The 13,289-nt window shown below is 36.4% G+C and overlaps 1 protein-coding gene across 3 annotated transcripts; it reads left to right on the top strand.

Moving 5' to 3' along the window:
- Positions 1 to 4,771: 4,771 nt before the first annotated feature.
- ccdc106a (coiled-coil domain containing 106a) lies at positions 4,772 to 13,073 on the top strand. Of its 3 annotated transcripts, none has more exons than XM_056234883.1 (9): positions 4,773 to 4,931; positions 5,381 to 5,459; positions 5,575 to 5,685; positions 7,168 to 7,353; positions 8,520 to 8,570; positions 9,077 to 9,307; positions 10,471 to 10,677; positions 10,781 to 11,084; positions 12,645 to 13,073. In XM_056234883.1, the coding sequence occupies exons 2-9, from the start codon at positions 5,405 to 5,407 to the stop codon at positions 12,667 to 12,669; spliced, it is 1,170 nt and encodes a 389-aa protein (XP_056090858.1). In that variant the 5' UTR covers positions 4,773 to 4,931; positions 5,381 to 5,404; the 3' UTR covers positions 12,670 to 13,073. The 3 variants fall into 3 exon arrangements, with proteins under 3 accessions (XP_056090860.1, XP_056090858.1, XP_056090859.1); XM_056234884.1 differs by having other exon boundaries at positions 4,776 to 4,931; positions 5,575 to 5,676; XM_056234885.1 differs by lacking the exon at positions 12,645 to 13,073 and having other exon boundaries at positions 4,772 to 4,931; positions 10,781 to 11,091.
- Positions 13,074 to 13,289: the final 216 nt, after the last annotated feature.

The following is a 13,289-nucleotide window of genomic DNA, read 5'->3' as shown; positions in this document are numbered from 1 at the left end:
CATTCACTACGTAACTACAAACAAACGACTATACAATTGCTGGGGCTCAAGTGATAATAAAACATGTCCAGTCAGGTTTAGTCATCATCACTTGCAAGAAACTAAAAAAAAAAAAAAAAAAAAAACTTCCCTAAAAAGAAGAATTAACGTGTCTAAGCTCTAATAATTCAAACATAAACAAAACGCACATTATTTGACATAAATTGTGTAAAAAGGAAAACAGTCACGAGGCATCAAAAAATAATAATTTTAAACATTGCCAAATATAAAGAAAAATAGTGCTTTTAAACATTGGTTCCACTACCCTTGTAAACTTAAAGGGATACTTTACTGGTTTTTCATATTAAACTATGTTATTCCCTTAACAAAGACGAGTTGATACCTATGGTTGATACATACCTCTCTTGTCTCAGTGCGTGCACTAATTCGCTGTCTTGCGGCGAAACTTTGTTCTTATCTCAGCCCTGTTCATTCAATACGGGCCAAGAAGAGAAGCGACCAAACACCTCCACGTTTTCCCTATTTAAATACAGTTACTAGAGTAGTGTAACTCGACCGAAGACGGTGACACAAAATAAAACGTTGCGCTTTTCTAAGCGTGTAAAATGGATAACTATATTGTATAGCAAAATACCATAGCAAGTGCTTGGGAGCACTTCGACTCGGCGCAGTAATATCATCACTCGTGAAAAGTCCGCTACCGTTGAAATGAGGGAGCGGGGGGAGATGACTTTTCACGAGAGATGATATTACTGCGCCGAGTCGAAGTGCTCCCAAGCACTTGCTGTGGTATTCTGCCATACAATATAGTTATCCATTTTACACGCTTAGAAAAGCTCAACGTTTTATTTTGTGTCACCGTCTTCGGTCGAGTTACACTACTCTAGTAACTGTATTTAAATAGGGAAAACGTGGAGGTGTTTGGTCGCTTCTCTTCTTGGCCCGTATTGAATGAACAGGGCTGAGATAAGATCTAACAAAGTTTCGCGGCAAGACAGCGATTTAGTGCACGCACTGAGACAAGAGAGGTATGTATCAACTCGTCTTAGTTAAGGGAATAACATAGTTTAATATAAAAAACCAGTAAAGTATCCCTTTAAAGATTTGTGGTCATGATATGTGGCTTATGAAATATTAAATATCAATTAAATATCAATCATTACATTAATAATGTAAAAGTTATTCATTTTGACCCCAACTATGGTTAGGCATTATAACTGGAAATAGAGGTTATTACGCATTCCCAAAAATCCCATATATTTTCATATTTCTTACACATTTCATGCCAAATGGAATGTACAGTAAGCCATAATGTGACTTATTCCAGTAAACCATTGACCCTAAAGGGAAGTTAATCTCTGATACCACACAAGTTCCCTTTTTAGAAATGCTGACTAAAGCCATATATTTGGGTATTGTGGATCACTGGTCTCATAATTTTCATGAAAATTTGAAAATTCATAATTATCTTCCCATCATTGTATGAATGATATTGTATGTCGAGGTCTTTGATGATAATGATGGATGAACAACACATGTTTCATTCAGCTGTGGATAGACCTCAAAAACATTTTATACTGTATCTTTACTGTTTATATTGTAACTTGTCTCAGTATTGAACTTATACTATTTATATTTATAATGTATATTATATATATTATATTATTCTACTGTATACCGGTATATTATAGTATTTCATTCCTTGCCATAGTTGCCTTATAGGGGACAAAAGATAAGAGTATCATGGCATGAATTTCAGTCAGCTTCAATTTATACACTTTTGGTGTTAATATAATTTTGGTGTTAACTTAATTTCCATTTTTATGAAACAGGGGTTGAGTTTTTGAACATATTCACTCAAAGAAAAAAAAAACAGAAACAGGTTTGATTATACCATTGACTTAAGTTGTATGGATCAAACGAGACAGACATTTCCCAGAATATCTTTTATGTCATTCCACAGTAGAAAGAAGTCACACAAAGGAATGAGGCATTTATAAGGTGAAAGTGACATGAAGTGAAGGCCAAATATGGTAATTCGGAATTTATCCTTTCAATTTAACCCATTCAGGTTATGCACACACATTAGGAGTAGTGAGTTTGAACACTCACACACACACACACACTCACACACACACACACACACACACACACACACACACACACACACACACACACACACACACACACACACACACACACACACACACACACACACACACACACACACACACACACACACACACACACACACACACACACACACACACACGCCCGGAGCAGTGGGCAGCCATTCACTGCGGCACCCAGGGAGCGATTGGGGTTAGGTGCCTTGCTCAAGGGCAGATCAGTCATTTCCTGCCGGAATTGAGAATCGAACCTGCAACCTTCTGGGATATTAGACCATGACTGCGCCTTACTATGTGCTACTGTACACCCAAAGCGCTTTACAATCATATCAGGGACTCTCCCCTCAATCACCACCAGTGTGCAGCATCCACTTGGATGATGCGACGGCAGCCACAGTACAACGGTTATAACGCTCACCACACGCCAGCTATAGGTGGAGAGGAGAGAGAGAGAGTGATAAAGACAATTCTGTGGATGGGGATTATTTGGAGGACATGATTGATAAAGGCCAATGGAGGGGATTTGGCCAGGACAATATTAATGTTTTTAATAGTTTGATAATTATGTCAGATACCTGCGGACATGACTTTAATAATGCCTTGAACACAATTAATTTCAGTTAAAACCTGCCTTAGCCTAATTGACTCTAGCCTGAATGTATGTTTATTATGTTCATGTTTTATCACTTGTTTAGGGTACTCAGCTAAAATAAAAAAATATTAGAATTTTGGTTCGTGGGGCAGAATAAAAAAAAAAAAGTAAAAAATAAATGATATAATATATATATATGTGTGTGTGTGTGTGTGTGTGTGTGTGTGTGTGTGTGTGTGTGTGTGTGTGGTCAGTATCTTTACTGACTTAACAAACTTTACAGAATTGAGCAAAGTATCCAGTATATATTAATTATCCTTTTGTACCCCTTGACAAGCTTCCTTGCTCAATTCTGTAAAGTTTGTTAAATCAGTAAGTCAGTAAAGATAATAAAATAGATTAGTAAAGATGACAAATGGTAGAAACGCACCAAATGTAGACAGATGATGCGATAAATCCAGCTCTGTGTCACACAGAGCTGGATTTATCGCATCATCTGTCTACATTTGGGCTTGACTCTTAGCAGCCAAGTTCAGTAACCATGAACTAAAGTTAACAAGTTTAAAAAAAAAAAAAAACTATCTAATAATGACTAAAGTAAATCAGTGAATTATAATGAGAGAATGCATAATCTGAACCATTTTTTGTGAGTGATGTGATGTTATTTATTTTTTTTTAATATGTGAAAGCATCTCTTGAATGTTAACATCTGACACAGAATGTGTTGGATAGGCTATTGTGTACAATAGCCATGTAGTAGCTTACGTGTGCATTCTCTGGAAGAACCCTGAAGAAAATCCCATAACCGTTTCCCACGAATTTGTGGTGATGATGACGTTCATGTGCGCGACGTGATATTTCCGACAAAGTCTATATGGGATCAACTCAGGGGCGTTGCTAGACATTAAGCTCTACTGGGGCACAGGCCCCCCATTGTTTGTCTGAGATAGCAAGCGTAACTAAGGAGGGCGGGGCTTACCGATAGATAAATTAAATTTGTTTGGTTCAAAAACACCATGCTGGGTATAGAGTAACTTAGGGGGGTTCGGGGGCATGCTCCCCCGAGAAAATTTGGATTTCTCGGACCTACATATGTGCATTTTAAGGTGTTTGAATGCCAACAAATTGGATAACAATAGCTTTAAAATCATGTTACACGAATTTCTTTTTTTTTGTGCCATAAAAGGCAACACTGTATGAAAATAGAAAACTTTAGAAAATAGAAAACGGAGAGAAAACGTTCTTGCACATTTGCATTCTTCTACATTGCACAATGTTAATAATGAATAATTAGCCTTTATATTTTTCAAGAATTTACAATTAGATCATTTCAATAAATCAATAAAGAGTTAATATATACTATATAAAATAAAGAGCATGTATATTCTAAAAGAAAACAAAGTTCCCCAGCCAAGTCCAAACTAAGTTGATTTATTTGTTGAGCATTAAACTGTAGGCTATACCGCCTATGCTTCATTTTGGCAAAACGGTCAATCACTTGACTCTGACTCAATTTTACTTTTAAGATTATTTGTATTATTTAGAAACTTTTGTTTCGTCATGTTTTCATAGCCTACCTCGCGTGCCAACACCGGACTTCGGTGTGCTCAGATGTGTGCGCGCTGCTGTTGCTAGGAAACACAGACGCGCGCGGATTTCTGTCGCGTGGGTCAGCTTCTGTTTCGGTTAAACTGCGTTGCTTTTACAAGCATTGATTGGTTTATTACTGCGTTGCAAATAGATCATTTCTATTACCCTATAATATAATTTATATTAAATACACTGACAAATAAAATAAATGCTTAACTCAAACTTCAGATTTACTGGGGCACAGCAGATTTATACTGGGGCACGTGCCCCAGTAAAATGGGTCTAGCAACGCCCCTGGATCAACTAATCCCTTTTGTAATTTCACCCAGATTTTTAAACAGTTAAATAGACTTACTATTACTATACTACATACTATATATTATACTACTGTGTATTTTGTGACATTAAAAAAGCACGTACCTTATAGGCTTTTATTTTGAACGTGACGATTTTAAGGTGCCGTAATAGTGACTTCCTTCCCGTTGTTTTTAGTGCTGCTGCTGAGGGTAATTTACTTGTTATTGTTCGCAAGCTGGTTCTTTCACAAACACAGACAGATGATAGTGCACTGAGACACGCTTCAAATACGTGCAAGGAAGCGCGCCCACGAGCGAGCAACGGTTTGTACATGTTTTGTCATCACGTGACAGAAATACTGCGCTTAATTGTATTTTTTGTCTGGAACGGTATAACGATTAGCCAGTTTGCTAGTCATCATAATGCAGAACAAATGGTGCATTATGCATGCATCACTACACTACATTTAAGAAGAATGCAGCCCATGTCATAACCTGGCTTGTTGTTATAAATGTTTTGATTGTGGATGGTGTGTGTTAAAGTGAATGGTAACGTTAGCTAACTTACTGACTGTTTTACTATGTTGCGTGCGTGTTTAAGAGAGAAGACAGATGCTGGTCATCTGACAGCTCGTTAGTTATTTCATGCAAGTTATATCATGTATGTGATATGTAGCCGCATTCGCATCTGCATTTGATACTCTGCAGAGAAATTAAAGTATAGATGTCATGAGTATGTTGGGCTGACAGACGCTCTCTGTGTCTAAACTCAGATCATAAACTGAACAGACGGAAATATGAACGATGCGGATTCAGCCACGAGGAAGCACGCGAGTTCCCGAGAGTTACAGAGTGAGTGCACGGGCTCTAATCGCAGTTGGTATTTATTGAACGTTACCTGTGAGCTGTGAATTATTTCCCAGAAGAATAATGTGCGTCCTACGTGTTTTTAATCATCATTCTTCAGCACCCAAGAACGAGGATTCCTATGAAATCTCCATTCCCTTTGAAGACAACAACTTTGAGCAGCAGGGAGGCTTCTACAACCAAAATGACCAGAACTTTGATGGTCAGTTCAGTTGAGTATCACTTCTTTTTGTTGCAAGCTGTGACCCACTATGTACACTATGCACTTGTCCTTTAACTGTTCACGCCAATTACGATAACTGTACCAATAAATTATTAATTAAAAAAATGGTTATACATTTTAATGAACATCATAATGATAACGATATTATTGACCCTTTTCACATTTCCTGGTTTCTCAGAACCGGAAGTCGTCATAGTTGGGTAAACTTCTATAGGTGACTGAGAGAATACATTAATATATTTTTTGTGTTTCCTTTTGGTCAAAATAGCAAAAGAAAAACTCCACAATAGTGTTTTCACAACTTTCAAAAAGAGAAAGAGAATAGGTAACAGCAGTCAGAAGAGAGAAAGATGCATTAAATCGTTTTTTTTGTAATTTGATGCAAAGGTAAATAATAAAAAGTATAGTGTTATAAATGTACATGCATTTAAAAAAAAAAATGTAAATAGAAAAAACTTTGCAAGCTGATGATCGAACGCATCATCACTTCAGATTTTTTTTTCCACCAATCAGAATCCACCTGATTTTAAAGAGATCGAGCATTTAAAGTGGCAGCCATCATAAAGCGTGCGCTTATAATTATTGTCCGTTGGTGTGGACTTTAATATATTTATCTTTATAAGGACCTTTACTAACCCGAATATCGTTCCAAAACTATAAAGGCCCATTCACACCAAGAATGACACCTCTAGGCTATAACGATAAAACCAATGTCCAAAACCAGTGTTCAAACCAATGTACAAAATGGTTCTGTCCATCATAATCACATCTGTTGCTGGATTCTGATTTGCTGTAGATGTTTTTATTGTTTATCAGCTGAAAAAAAAAAAAACATTCTGAAAGTGATTTCAACAATATTGTTTCTCTTTGCCATTATCCTAATAACTGTGGTGTAGGCTTCCCTATTCTCACAGGATTTAAACAATTATTAAAACTTTATTGTTGTAGATATCATTTATAGTTTTTGTCCGTGGTGTGAACCGTCCATAAGTCTTTAGTTCATCTTTGGGTACACAAATTAAGATATTTTTTAATGTTCTCTCATATTGATTTTTAATATTGAATGTCATAGGTTCTGGCACATCAAGCACACACAGTTGAGCTTCTTTGTTTGCCATATTTAATATGCCCTATGTATGTCCGTTAATCAATGTTTGTTTATATGAATATCTTTTCATTATATAATACAATTGTGTCTCTTCTGAAGACTTCAGAAATTCCTATGGATTACTTTTATGTCTTTTTGTACGTTAAGTTTTTGTTTGCATGAACTTTCAATGGATGGTCAAAAAGGATGAGAGAAAATTAAAAATATCTTCATTTGTGTTCTGAAAATTAACATGTATGTCTTATGGGTTTGAAACAACATAAGCGTGAGTAAATGATGACTGAGTTTTCATTTTTGGGTGAACTATCCCTTTAAGTGCTGTATGTCAATGTGGGATGATATTTGCTTATGTTGTGATACAGGTAGTGATCCGCCAGCACCGAGCAACTCGTATCTGTTGATCACTAATTTGCGGACACAACTGCAGATCTCGCTGGAGAAAAATTCCTGGCTGCAGAAGCGCATTGAGGACCTGGAGGAGGAGCGGGACTTCCTGCGCTGCCAGCTCGATCGGTTCATCTTCTCAACCAAGAGTCAGGAAAGCAACGGTGAGACGAGGAGAGAAGTGACTGAAGCTGTGTCCCAATTCAAAGGCTGCTTCCTTCAAAGGACGTAGACATCAAATGCCACGCCTTCGAAGCCCGCAAAGGTCGAACCGAGTGTTGTTAAATGGCACGGTCTAGCCTATGGAGGACTGTTCTTGTCGCCTAGCAACTTGACAGCTACTGTTGATAAGTGACAGTTACTTTTTTGAAAGTTGGATTCAGCTGTCTGAAAAAAACAGGGTTCACAACTTACCTAAATATATTCACCTTGGTCTAGTTATTTACCAAAATGATGTAAAAATATATAATCGCATCTTAATAAGATATAATATAAGTCAACATTTAAAACACTTTAAAGATTCTTATCATTAGATATTCGAGTAAGCTGAAACCCAATTTAAAGGTGCAATAGGTTGGTTTCACGTGACGTCACGCTGCTGCATCGCGAGAGCGCGAAAATTTAGATGGAGGGCAGGAAGTGAAATAGCTGAGGATCTGCCATCAATGTTTTGTGTAGTTTACGGCGGCTCTAATCGAGAAAAGGGAAAGGGTTTTTTATAGAGTACCAAAGATTGTCATTCATAAAGGTGAGAAATGTAAAAAGCTCACAGAACAACGCCGTAAAAAGTGGATTTTTAACGTAACGTTACGTCTGCGGTTTGGGAGGAGCAGAGTCTGTTAATGCCGTGTCTCTGCAGCGACGGTATGTTAGCTAGCCAACGTGTTTTTTTGTGTCTGTGTTTATATAGCATTAGGTTGTCGTTCAGGGGATCAGTGGGAATGGGACATTAAATGATCAAGGTAAATTAGACTCAATACGGACTCTCCGTTTCCTCCATAGACGTATTCTCCATGTTTACTTCCTGATCATAATCACGTGACTGAAACCCAGCTATTTAGACTGAACATGTAATACACACACGCATGACATCAACATTTTCACACATTCCCGTTTTTGTAGTTTAGATTGTAGACGATAAGGGCCCTCAGCATTTTCAGGTGTAAATGAACGGCCAAAATGCATAAAAAGGTTTCCTTAGTTTGTGTTCCTGTAAAACAGATGTTCATGTACATGTTCTTGTGATCATATGCTGCAGAAGTCGGCCTGGGTATTGATACAGATTTAGGGGACTAAAAGAGTAAAACTGAATTTCTTTTTTCCCCTGCAGGTAATGATTCCAGGAGTTTTTCTTGGAGAAGGAGAAGAGAAAATGATCGGGGTAAAGTGTTATTTTAGTATTTATATACTATTATAGTTTTTTCATATTTTGAAATTGTTTATTTCTACATTTTAAATTTTCTTTTTTAATTTGTTTTCTTTTTCTTTTTATTTTATGTGCTTTTGTCTTTATTTTTCCTTTTTAATATTAATATTTTTGTTTAGTTTTAATTTTAGTTTTTGTTCTGTTTTAGTTTTTATTTATTTCCAGTTAGTAATTTTATTGCTTTCAGTTAATTTTTTCATCTAATATATATATATATATATATATATATATATATATATAATTGAATTCAGCTTTATTTCACTTAACAGAAATGTTTTAATAGTTTTGGTTTTAGTTAATTATAATAAACTTGTGAAGAACATGAATAAACCCTTATAAAACATCATACTTTAATAATTACAAGATGTTCCTTCTGGCCAAAGTCTGTTCTGTGTACGGTAAGAGGAGAGTGTTTACTGTAATATAAAGATCAGAATCAACTATAATCATTAACGTTTCAGATCAACAAGCAGAGAGCCAGCGGTTGGCAAACCGTCAATCATTCCAGCAGAGGCCAACCCAACAGACTTCAGCCAACTCCAAGGCCTTGAGCTCTGTTCCCGGTGCCGTCAGTGCTCAGATAAGTTCCATGTTCGGACCCCCCCACCCTCAGCCGCTCCTGCAGGGCCACGGTGGCGGCAGCACCAGCAGCAGCTGCAGTAGCAACAACAGGTCCCTCAATGAACTGCAAGGTGTGTCTGAAATGTGTTTAGTTCATATTGAAGGCTATGGAAACGAATATAGTGAATGTAGCCATGTAGGTTAGCAGATGCGCTTGGGAACTACTGTATATCGATATAAACGGTATCGCCTCATCCCATATAGTTTATAAAAAAATATATCGATATATTGTACAAACACGATATATCGCCCAGCTCCAACGTTTTTGCTCGACATCGTCATTGTGGTTGAAATATTCATGCCTAAAATTAAGAAAAAAAAGCATATTTAGTTTATTTACTTTTGTTTTAATTTCAGCAATCAACATTCTGCATAATTTCCCTGGATCTAATGTATTTTTGTAAATAATGTGTTGTCTGATCATCAATGATGAAGAATTTGTGTCTGGTGATCAAATCTTTTGATGTAAGGCTCAAGCTAAAAATATAAATGAAAATATTAATAAAAATATAAATTTCTATACGCAACTAACATTCTAATTTTAAACAATGTTTTGAAATGGATGAGTTGAAATGGAAGGAAATATTGAAGGCTACTTTGGCATACCTCCATGTATATTATTTAATGTTTAATATTAAGAGATTCATATTTTTTTCTAAAATGTCACCAGAAAATATTAATATTTAAAAATGAATGGGTGTGTCTAAAATTTGCCTTGTAGTGTATGCATGTCATATAATTACAAAATTTCTGTAATTAACACATTTTACATGATATCAACTCAAAATCAATAATCTGTCATGTGGACATGGTTATTATTTGGCTTTGTTAATATATGACATTACACAGTACCGTTCAAAAGTCTTTTATGGAACAAAAATACAGTAAACTATTTAAAATAATCATTTTAAATGTAATTTATATCTGTGATGCTGGATTTATATGTATGAATGTAAAGCTGGATTTTCAGCATCATTTACTCCAGTCTTCAGTGTCACATGATCCTACAGAAATCATTCTAACATGCTGATTTGCTGCTCAAGAAACATTTCTCATTATTATTAATGCTGAAAACAATTGTGCTGTTGTTTTTGTGGAAACGCTCTTTTTTTTTTCCGAATGATTTGATGCATAGTGAGCTCAAAAGATATGTATTTGAAATGAAAATATTTTGTAACATTATAAAGATATATTACAACGTCTGACTCAAGTACATCTACTTGTGCTGCTGCAGAATCCCTCTCTCTTCTGGGAGATGAAGAGGATGACTATCTCGAGGATAGCTACCTGGAGGAAGAGGAAATGATGTCAGGAGAGGATGTGATAACAGACAGCATGTCCCTCCGGAACATCGGCGCAGCTGGAAGACCCTCCGGCAGTCATCCAGCTCTGAAGAGGAGGAGGGTTTTCAGAATTGCCAGAGGGAGGGAAAGACAGAGAGGTGAGCGTGAGCATTCAGTGAGGAAACGTGACCGGCAAGTGATTTTTCTCTTTCTGAAGGCTTGTTCCTTTTTCTCTTTCTCTCCTTTTTGCTGCTGTTCCAGTGAAAGACGCAGCAGGTGTATTGTTCCGCTATAAAAAGATCCTGGTGACATACCAGAGGCTAAAGAATATGTCCAAGGCCTTCCAGATCCATGGTGTGGATCGTAATACGGTGGCCTCGACCACACCCATTGCTGAGCTTCTGCTGGTGGCCCCAGAGAAGGTGGCTGAGGTGGGCGAGTTTGACCCGTCTAAAGAAAAGCTTCTGGACTACGCCCGACGCTGTTACATCGCCCTCGACCCACAGACTCTCGGCAAAGTGCAAGCTCTGAAGAAGAACAACCTTCTCCTACCCATCTCATACAGGTATTAATACATGCATACATACAGGCGCTTAGCAATCATAAGCCCCTTTCACACAGCAAATTACAGTAATAATACCTGAATGATTTTACAGTAAATGCACAAATGTGCTGTTTTACCGGCAAGATCACACATCATTACTAAGATACCAGTAAACTCTGCCATGTCAATCATTAGAAATCATGTTACATGTACTTACCATAGTATTAACAGCATATTATGCATAATTACATTCAACTAACCCTAAACCAAACGCTAATTATATACTAAGAAGTACATGTTGTTAATTATTATTACTCAAGTGTATAATTACACTGTAACAAGAGCACCTTAAAATAAAGTGTAACTTTTTCTTTTCTTTTCTTTTTTACTTCTGAATGACAGGCATAAGAGGATGATCACATAGAACTCAGTTTTGCTCTTAAAAACATGATACGCATAATAGTCAATATAGCACTGCAGTTACTATAGTACACAATAGTAATTGCAGAGTGGCAGTGCTGATGAATGGAAATGAAGGCAAGGTCTCAAACGCGAGATGCAGCGCTACGGTCAGACGTCTGTCTAGCGCATGTTTATATTATGTCCAATTCCGACAGAGCTTTATGATTGGTCCAGAGCAGACTTCTTACATCAGCATGTTCTGACCCCGTATCTGCTCATACCGGTAATCTTGTTCTTTGTTTAAACACCGCTTTATACCAGGAATTTACTGGTAATAGTATTTTTAAAGGTCCTGCTCACACATGTAATTTACTAGTAAAGACTGTATGTGTGAAAGGGGCAATTGTAACACTTAAAATGTCCTTTTTTACACATTTTCTAATATAATCATTGTACATAATTAATAGCCTAAGTAGTTCACATTAAAAATATACCCAGCCGATAGCGATAAACCAAAAACTGTTCTCATGTTTGAAATTGCAGATATTAATTTAATTTAAATACATTTTTTCTAGATAAATAAAAAATAGCATACTTAAATTTAAAATTATAATTTAAAATGTTACAAATAAACTTATAATTTACAGTATGAAAAATTAATATTCATTTTGAGATTTGCTAAAGATGTACGTTACTATTAATTTATTGTGTTTTTAAAGATTACCTTTGCTGCCATCCAATGCTTAAAGTTAAGCTTAATGTAAATAATGAAAGTAGTGGAAATGAACATGCACAATTTAAAAATCGTATAAATATAAGTATTGTATAAATATTCAATATGAACAGGTACTGACAAAGAAATAAACTTACTAACTTTTTCCTACTGTTACTATTTCTGCCCTCTGATTTTTATATAGCTTTATGAAAGATTTATTGTTATCAGTGGGTCTTGATCAGGAAACATGAGCAGAATAAATTTGTGTAAATCATTCATATAACCATTCTTACAGAAACGGTTACATTTTGAAGTTGATGTGAGTTTATATAAGAGCAAGTTTATAAATGATTCAGAAATGCACATTCTTACATATACATGAGGTGCAAAATCCTGTTTTAAAAAACACTTTCATAAGCACATAAAAACTGACCATTGGATTGTCTTTTTTTATGCTCCTTCAGGTTGAAAGGAACGGATAATCGATAATTAGAAGACTTAGTGGAGTGATTCTCATCCTTCTGTACAGTGAAACCCCTTCACTATTTTAATGTACCACAGAACACACATCTACCATCTCAATCTCCACATTGTGCTGTTCAGATCCACTGTGCTCTGAACCAAGTCTACTATTATTACCTCTGTTTCCTCACTCATAGAGCTAGATGCTCACAGCTGCGGTTGGGCTGCACACTTATGCTTTCAGGTTCGCTATTTTTGGAAGAGAACTTGGTTCTCAAACCCACAAAATGGACTTCATAGTATCTGTTCAGGGGTGCGTTTCCCAAAAGCATGTTGGTAACGATGGAACTTGCGACCATAGTTGTTGTCGGGAAACGCAGCCCTGATTGATTGTTGCTATGGTTGAAGCTAGGGATGCTAACGATTAATCGACAATACATTAATTGACGATAATAATTGAATCGATACAACTTGTCAATGGTGGATTAAGCAAAGGTCATCATAATCGCGACGTAATCGGATCCTGAAAATCCTATAGCTTTAGCCTAGCAACATGTCATGTCACTGTGATCTATGCATTGTCTTATGTGGGTCAAAAGCATCAAGTGTATACTGGTTGCACGTGCGTTGATGGCGCTTTTTCATAC

The sequence above is a fragment of the Rhinichthys klamathensis genome, unplaced genomic scaffold (assembly GCF_029890125.1).
Source record: "Rhinichthys klamathensis goyatoka isolate OS25496 unplaced genomic scaffold, OSU_Roscu_1.1 h1tg000407l_1, whole genome shotgun sequence".
Lineage (NCBI taxonomy): Eukaryota > Metazoa > Chordata > Actinopteri > Cypriniformes > Leuciscidae > Rhinichthys > Rhinichthys klamathensis.
This window is presented reverse-complemented; position numbering and strand designations above follow the sequence as displayed.